The sequence below is a fragment of the Cyphomyrmex costatus genome, unplaced genomic scaffold (assembly GCF_001594065.2).
Source record: "Cyphomyrmex costatus isolate MS0001 unplaced genomic scaffold, Ccosl1.0 scaffold50, whole genome shotgun sequence".
Taxonomy (NCBI): domain Eukaryota; kingdom Metazoa; phylum Arthropoda; class Insecta; order Hymenoptera; family Formicidae; genus Cyphomyrmex; species Cyphomyrmex costatus.
In genome coordinates this window covers 43,197-51,564 of record NW_017279268.1, presented here as the reverse complement: position 1 = coordinate 51,564, position 8,368 = coordinate 43,197, and the positions used below count along the sequence as shown (strand labels likewise).

At 29.5% G+C, this 8,368-nt stretch overlaps 2 protein-coding genes across 3 annotated transcripts; one reads left to right on the top strand and one right to left on the bottom strand.

Moving 5' to 3' along the window:
* Positions 1-302: 302 nt before the first annotated feature.
* On the bottom strand, positions 303-7,919 carry purple (6-pyruvoyl tetrahydrobiopterin synthase purple). Of its 2 annotated transcripts, none has more exons than XM_018545722.1 (4): positions 7,799-7,919; positions 1,606-1,790; positions 938-1,017; positions 303-607 (listed from the first exon to the last, which is right to left on the bottom strand). In XM_018545722.1, the coding sequence occupies exons 2-4, from the start codon at positions 1,686-1,688 to the stop codon at positions 303-305; spliced, it is 468 nt and encodes a 155-aa protein (XP_018401224.1). In that variant the 5' UTR covers positions 1,689-1,790; positions 7,799-7,919. The 2 variants fall into 2 exon arrangements, with proteins under 2 accessions (XP_018401224.1, XP_018401225.1); XM_018545723.1 differs by having other exon boundaries at positions 7,699-7,826.
* On the top strand, positions 6,637-7,455 carry LOC108778511 (uncharacterized). Its single transcript, XM_018545721.1, has 3 exons — positions 6,637-6,732; positions 6,829-6,948; positions 7,028-7,455. The coding sequence occupies exons 1-3, from the start codon at positions 6,647-6,649 to the stop codon at positions 7,419-7,421; spliced, it is 600 nt and encodes a 199-aa protein (XP_018401223.1). The 5' UTR covers positions 6,637-6,646; the 3' UTR covers positions 7,422-7,455.
* Positions 7,920-8,368: the final 449 nt, after the last annotated feature.

The window sequence follows — 8,368 nt, the reverse complement described above, 5'->3', positions numbered from 1 at the left end:
TGTGGGCGCGCGCGCAATAAAAAAACATATTACGGATGAATTTAATTTTTTGCGGTATTATAGACTGTAACTACAATTGATTGCTACGACTACTCTAGTTTAAAAAAATTACGACAAAATTGGAGAATGTTAAGTTTTATATATTACCTATATGATACATAATTTTACATATATTATTTTCGATTGTTTTAATCTAATTAAATATTATACAATTGAGTAATTATATAATACGAATGTGTAATAAAAATATCAAACAGATATTAGAGACGAACAAGTTTGTACAATCAAATAATCTAACATAATTAAGAAGCAGAAGATACATTTTCATCGTATTCCCCTCTAAAACACATAACATTCTTGTCAGTTTCGTGGACCTTTACTTCATATAACAATTCAGGATTAGACATGTGCTTCTTTAATTCCTCAAAAATGTATATAGCAACATTCTCGGTCGTTGAAACCGTTTTTCGGAAGTAATCCACTTGCTTGTCGATATTCTTGTGATCCATTTGATCCATCAACACCTTTTGCATGCAGTCTTTTAAATCTTCCAAATTAATAACCATTCCTGTTGATGTGTTCACAGGTCCGCGGACAGTCACTTCCACTAAAAGTTAACTTAATTTCATCCCGATTTCATCTGTAAGATTTCATGCACCAAACAATTCAATATTAAAAATTCAAAAAAACAATGATGTCCAATCTCTTAACAAAAACGTTATCTTTTTCTGATAGTCTCTTCAAAGTTTACGTATTAAATGATTTTAATGAAATTAAACCTAAATGTTAAGCTTCCGCTAGAAAAATAAATAAATAAATTCGACGAAAAAAAATATAGTCTTATTTTTTTCAGATACCTATATATTATTTAAAACTGATCTTGTTTTATAGTAATATGTAATGTAAAACAACGAAGTGATAAATTGATAATACAAACCGTTATAGTTATGACCATGACCAAAAATGTTGTTGCACTTTCCGTATACTACTTCATTCTCGTGCTCACTTAGGAACGGACTAAAAATAAATTATTTAAATTGGTATAGCGTTCGAACAAAATCTTCCTTTGATCAATTCAGTGAATTGATTTTTTATTTCTAAAAAAGTGCTTAATATATTTTTATGTAATTATATGTGTATATATATATAATTTTTTTCGTATCTAAAAATAACAATTTTTTAGTTTTTAACAATAGACATGAAAATCGAAAACAAGATTTTCTCATTCGATTACAAAACAAACTAGAATGTAAGTATGTTAACGAAGTTCGAAGACCTATTAGTATCCAATATCTTTCAAATGATTGGAAAAAAATTAATTCTTTCCAAGAATAATTTTCTGGAATTTTTTGAAAAGAAGTTCTTTGTTAAAGACTTTAAGTTATTTGATTTTAAGCTTTGTAATTCGAATATCGTAAAATATTCTGGAAAATCGAACGTTCGCAGTATATAATATATAATATATAAAATGAACAAGAGGCTTATTTTTCTCTCCTTGAGAATGATTCCTGGATCAGTAAATCGTGAAATTTATAAGTGTTCGTTAGATCAAAGATCCGTTCTATTGATAATAAGATCCATTATATATACCAACTCGACACGTACCTGTTCAAACGATGGCAGCAAGATATCTGTGCCTTCCGAGTCAAGTAAGCAATCGGTCTTCTTTCACGACTTGAAGTTTCCATTCTCCAATCAACGGGAACACGCAGACACAAAGCTCAAGGATATCTTGTAAACGATGAAAAAAAAAGTTCCTTCCAGTGGATGCGCGACGATGATCGCAATACCTGGAAATCGATGTAATTATTAGAATAATCAATGTGAATAATTGTCCACAATTATCCAACAAACAACACACAGTATATATACGTATAACACGATTAGAAATCTATTTTAGATAACCAAATCTGTGGAAAATAGATTCTACAAAATACCTGCTGTAAATATATATTATGTCGACAGAATACCAGAAAGAAAGAAGTAAAAATATAACAGAATCTTGCCAGCGGAATATGATAGCAAATTTACTGTGAAAACTGAATAGAATCTCTGCTATTTCCTAACTATTTTTTAATATCAAATGTCAAATTAAAAAACTATATATATACCAATATACATGTACATATGTGCAGGGTATTTCACGAGAAAGGATTCAATATTTTGGGAGGTGATAACATCGATCGTTTTAAGCAAAAATGTTCATATAAACATGTGTCCTATTTCGAACGATTTCCAAGATAAGGCGTGCAATTACCTGCTGCATAAAATTGTTGGTAAAAACGAAACATTGCATACTTTTTTTTAGTAATTTATTTATTGTTCAACTGATACATTTTTAAAGTTCATAATAAGTTTTCAAAAATTCTGTCGTTAACATTAATGTATTTTTCAACTCTTGTGAGAACATGACGTGATTGCTTGCCTGAGCACATCGTGACGTTCTTTTATACAGGTAGTAACATCCCTTATCTGAGCGAGCAATTCGTCTCGTGTATTTATTTGTCTTTTGTGTACACTTCACTCTTCATTCAACCTCATAAACAAAAATTCAACGGGTTGAGATCCGAAGATCTTGATGGCCAAATTCGCCCTGTCTCAGAAATCGTTCGAAATAGGCCTTCTTGCTTATTTATATGAATATTTTTGCTTAAAATGATCGATACTATCACCTCCCAAGATATTTCTCTAGAGCTATTTCTCAAGACCCTTTCTCATAAAACACTCTGTATAATATACAGGGTGTTTGGAATTTAAATGGCCAAACTTCGAAAGCGTGTATGGGATCGATAAACTAGGAAAAAAGATCCTGTAGAGATATGATTGTTTTTGCTTCGTTTTGGAGAAAATCGCAAAAAAAAAAGACAAAACATAATTTTCATTTTTGTACTTTTTTATTACTTATTTACGTTGTATTTATTCACTTGCTTAATAGAGATATTGTTCAAAATGTTGGCCTTTTACAATACATCTAGTATGGATAGCTCGTGTGTTGCAGCTAAACACTGATCTGGCGATATTTGGTGCACTGCAACCTCAATTCGATTTCTCAATTGTTCTCTTGAATTAATTGACGACACATAAATTTCCTGCTTTAGGACCCCCCACACAAAAAAGTCCAATGATATCAGGTGATCGGAGTAGCCAAAGTACTACTCCTCCACGTCCAATCCGTTGTTGTGGAAAACGTCTGTCTAGTCAAGATCGAGTAACTCTGCCATAATGAACTGGACATTCATTGAGTTAAAACATTTCAATCCGTTACTGTATGTATATATCTTCTAAATAATCAAAGAAATCAGTCTCCAAAAAATCTGTATATCTGATTGTATTTAATCTATCGGATAAAAAAATGGTCCTACTAGAGAGTCATTCCAAATTCCGAACCAAATATTAATAACAAATTAATGTTGGAATCTACATTTTAGGGAACCTTGTTATAGGTAACAGTCCTGGGATTTTCATGAGCTTATACATGATAATTTCTTTAATTAATAGTAGATACCTCTTCTTTTGTGAATGTAGCTTCGTCCGTCCATGATTTTATAGCGAAGATAATGTTTCAGAAGCAGTGCAAAAACGAAGTATTGTCTTTTTTTTTGCGATTTTCTCCAAAACGAAGCAAAAACGAGCAAAAACCTTTATAGGACTTTTTTTTAGTTTATCAATCACCTACACGCTCTCGAAGTTCAGCCATCTAAAAATAATAAAGTTATAAGGCTCTATGTGTATAAAACAAAGTATATATAGAATAAGGGCAAAGAGCCAGTAAGACATTTAATTTAAATTTAAATAATAACAATCATGTAAATAAAGTAACAAAGAAGTTTTATATAATAAATAATACTCACGTTTCGACTCCGATCGAGTCATTCTCAATGTTACAGTTAAAAAATCGTTAAACCGTGATTAAATTATAAAAAACATTAATCTATAGTTGTATGCTTCTAAGTCGTTGTGTTTCTAATTTCGCATTCTTCGTTCTGTGCAATGTTGCAAGTCAAATCTAAGTTAGCAATAAAAAGACAATCTTATATAGTTGTATATGTAACATCTTTTCTGTAGTCAATCGATACGATCTTTTAACTGTAATTAAGAATGACCCGATCGGAGTCGAAACGTATATTATTTATTATATTAAACTTCTTTGTTATTTACTTTATTTACATGATTGTTATTATTACTTAAATTTAAATTAAATGTGTTACTGGCTCTTTGCCCTTATTTTATATACTTTGTTTTAGCCATTTAAATTCCAAAATAAGCATTCTGTATACGTGAATTTTTAATTTGCTATTTTAATTAAACGTTTTCAGCATTTTATGGTTTTACAAGATATATGTATATATTTCTTGTAAAAAAATGTTTAATTATGCTAGTATTAAACGCATCGAACTTTAAATGTAAGATTCGCAAAATCGATATTAACATCGACTAAACGTACCATGACCCGGTCAAATGACCGGTTGTAAACTTTTGATTAGAAAATTCGCAAAAAATTGTTACAGTCGAAGTTGTCATAATATTGATGTTGACGTTACAGATTGCTTGTAGGTATCAAGAAACAAAACGTCGACAAAAGTATTATTTACGTCCCTCGACGACGAGATCAATAAAGTTCTAGCAATGTTTTTCAAGTTTTGATTATTGAACGATATTTATAAATAAATCTTTGACGTTGACGTAATGCTCGATTTCGAAAGCAAAATATCTTTCTTCTGCGTGCACAGTTGTTTCTGTCTATTTTTACTACAATTGCTGCGCAGTTCGATCGTAAAGATACGTACATCTTTTTAATTGTTCTAATAGATTTTCCTATTACGGAGAGCATGGATCTACAGTATATAAAAAAATGTTACATCAACCTAGACTATGAAGAATTAAAGAGTAAAAGAAGTGTAAGTATATTTAAATTTATATAATAACAAATTGTCAAAATAGACCACAAAATTTACCGTTGAAAATGGAAAATTTGTTGGTTGAGAAAAAGAATGTTCTGATACTCTCTCGTTGAAAATGAAAGAAAAGGATCTGATAAACACACACATTCTTGTTATAATATTGTCTTCTTACATTCATTTTCAGACAGCATCAATGGAAATATATACTATGTGTAAGAAGATAAAATTAAAGCATATAACGTTTGTAGATAGGTAAAAACGTTAAACTGGTATTTAATCTTATCACGAATGATACAACAAAGTTACAGTTAAAAGCAAAAGTAATCTCTATCTTTATTTCTGTCATGTTTAATTACTTTTTATAATTGTAGACTTGAAAAGACGTTACTAATATTAGAAAGCCATAAGTCTCTTTTCAACTCTATTTGTAATCACGTAGATATACCTGAAGCTATTATAACATATATAAATTATTATAAAATAAACTTACATAAATCTAATCGTGTTACAACAGGTAATATTGTATCCGTAATCGTAAAAATATTTCACCAATAAAACGCTTACTTCTTAACATTTTACTTAATTTATAAATAAGAACAGATTGTATTTATCTTTTAATTTTGTTGTTGTTTTTTTTTTTTAGAAAAGATTAAACGAAACGAAATTATTTGGTCATTAATACTGACACTTCTTAATTTTTGCGCAAAGGATGACATACAATATTTTTTGGAAACTTGCATCATGTAATTATTTAACTGAAATTCACTCTATTATTAAATACTTATACTTATTTAATATATTAATTGAGATATTATTTTCTTTTTATGGTAAAATGAATATTATTACACACATCTGGTTTACGAAGAGAGCATTTCAAAAGTCTTTATATGTCATTTTATAAATTTTATTGCGAAAATATAATAGCTCTAATATAATCATCAACAATTTTTCTCTTGCTCTATGCTTTATAATTTATTTAAAAAATTGAATAAATTTTTTGAATAAAAAATATGTATCCGAAAACTTTCGAAATAATTTAATATTTTATATTTTAGCACAAATTCGTTGGCAGATAATGATTTATATAATGAGACGTATAAAGAGCTACTTTCAGGTAAGAGAAATATATTTAAGATTTAATTTAAAATATATTTTCTCTTCTAATATTTTTTAAATTTTATCATATATACAGATCAGGCCATTGACATAATACTCCTAGAAGATTCCGATTTATATGCATTTATTGAATATTTAAAAAAATCAGAAAATTATCGATATATAAGTACAATATGGGTATCAGAACCAATAAAATGCAATTTCTTGTCACTTATGCATAAAACTTTTAGCTATTTTACTGAATCTGCTATTCATGTATTTAAATCTAAACAACAATTATTCACACCTCCTATATCTCATATAATAAACGTAACATCCATATGGTCTGAAGATATTGTGGCAGCAAAAAATTTAGCAGCATCCTTAGATGTATGCATATTTAAATTGTATGGTACAGTACTACCAAATTGTTTTCAAATGTTAACAATTTTTCTTTTTGACAGAGAAATATAGTTCTCATAAATACACTGGAATTTTATGAGACAATGATAATTATGCCTTATATAGAAATGTTCAAAATTCCACTGTGTGATTCAAATTTTAATGACGAACATCACATAATAAACATGATAAAGCCAATAGTACATTGCAAAAAAAAGCTTACACCTGCAAATCCGACTTATAATTACATGTTTTATGATGGTACATGGCAAAAGCCTGTACAAAATACTTATTGGTTATATAATAACACTATACTAAGGGCAAATGCAACAAAGTACATATCTTATCTAATTTCAACCAATGATCAATTTAAAATTTTAGAAATACAATAATGATTTCTAACAAATTTTCAATTTCTATATTATTCTAGAGATGATATAAGCAGATGTTTTGAATCAGCTATGAAAGGGTTCAAAGTGTGGAGTGAGCTGTCCACTGAATCTAGAATGCAAATGTTATCCAAGCTTGCGTTTTTATTAGAATACATTAGGTATCTTGAACTAGTAAAATTATTGTACACACATATCTCTTGTGCATATTTTATCTTATCTGTTTCTGTGTTTTGTTAGTAAACCCGAATTGTCAAAAATAGTATTCAAATGGATAAAATTTCCACACTGGTATAAGAAGTCACTGCTGCCTCAACATGGAAGATCCTTGGTGGTAATAACCCGTAAACCGAAAGGTATTATCACGCTTATGGAGAAGAAAGAAGCAGATCTGTTTTGTAAATTGACACAGAGTTTAATAATTGGCAATTCCGTCGTCGTAATATGTATCGCAAAATCGTGCAATATAGCAGAGTATTGCAATCTGTTTTTGTCATCTGGGATACCTCCAGGCGTTATAAATATGTTGACGTGCGAGAACGTAAAGCCTTTAAAAGAGTGTTACAACGCGCTCGAGTTAAGCGAAATTTATCATCAATTTACCGTGAGCAAGCAAGTCGCAACTATGATTTAGAAATTTTACTGATTCCATACAGCACAAATCTCATTCCAGCATTATTGCAATAATATTGCAAACATTGGAGTAACGTTGCTCCAATCTTCTCTGTGCGGTATTCGACGTTCATGACGAAGCTGTCAAATTGCTAATATAAATATAGTCAAGAGTGTATACAGAGATTCCCATATTCGATTTCATTTTGAAATTATAATTTTATTGTGGAATACGACGATACTTTTACGTGTCAAAAGATAATTTCTTAAAAATAAAAATTGTAAGCAATTGTACATACTTTCAATTATCCGTTATAGAAATTTTCCCTTTTTTCCTTCTATATGGTTATCTAATCCTCTTATACGTTCGTAAATATTCGAAACGTTAAAAAATCGAACCTGTCAAAATGTATCCACCTGTCAGCTTCAAAATAAAGTAGGTGCGTTTCACGTTAGTCTCATCACATGAAAGTACCTTGAATCTAACCTATAATCTCAATTCTAACCAATTCTAAACTTACTCCGCTCTCCGCATCATAAAAATGCATCGAAGCATTTCAAAACTTTTTGTAGCTGTATTGAATTTCCGGCAGTTCCAGCATCTAAAAATTAAGTAGATGTCGAAAAAGAAATTAAAAGTACAGATAGTTCAGCTATAGAAAACATGCTTATCAGATCTGTTTTGAATTTTTGAACTTTTTAATTTTCCTTCTTTTTCGATCCAATGTTTATATTATAATTATGTAATTAATATAATCGTAATGACATATATCTATCTTTTTTCAAAGTGGAAAGAATTTCACTGAATTCCACATTTATAAAGAATAAAATTAATGGCATGTGACTTTAAACGTAAGCTCCGCGTGCCATTGGCTAAGCTTAAAGAGCAGTAATCTCGTTGACCAATCATAACCAAGAGTCTTGAAACCACGGCCTTTAATTTATCTCTCGGGAGTTCTCGATTGTGAT

Coding starts and splice junctions, on each gene's coding strand:
- purple (XM_018545722.1), bottom strand. CDS start 1,688: ATGGAAACTTCAAGTCGTGAAAGAAGACCGATTGCTTACTTGACTCGG. Junction 1,018..1,605: donor TGCTGCCATCGTTTGAACAG/GTACGTGTCGAG, acceptor ATTTATTTTTAG/TCCGTTCCTAAGTGAGCACG. Junction 608..937: donor TCATGGTCATAACTATAACG/GTTTGTATTATC, acceptor GTTAACTTTTAG/TGGAAGTGACTGTCCGCGGA.
- LOC108778511 (XM_018545721.1), top strand. CDS start 6,647: ATGTTTTATGATGGTACATGGCAAAAGCCTGTACAAAATACTTATTGG. Junction 6,733..6,828: donor CTAAGGGCAAATGCAACAAA/GTACATATCTTA, acceptor ATATTATTCTAG/AGATGATATAAGCAGATGTT. Junction 6,949..7,027: donor TTTTTATTAGAATACATTAG/GTATCTTGAACT, acceptor GTGTTTTGTTAG/TAAACCCGAATTGTCAAAAA.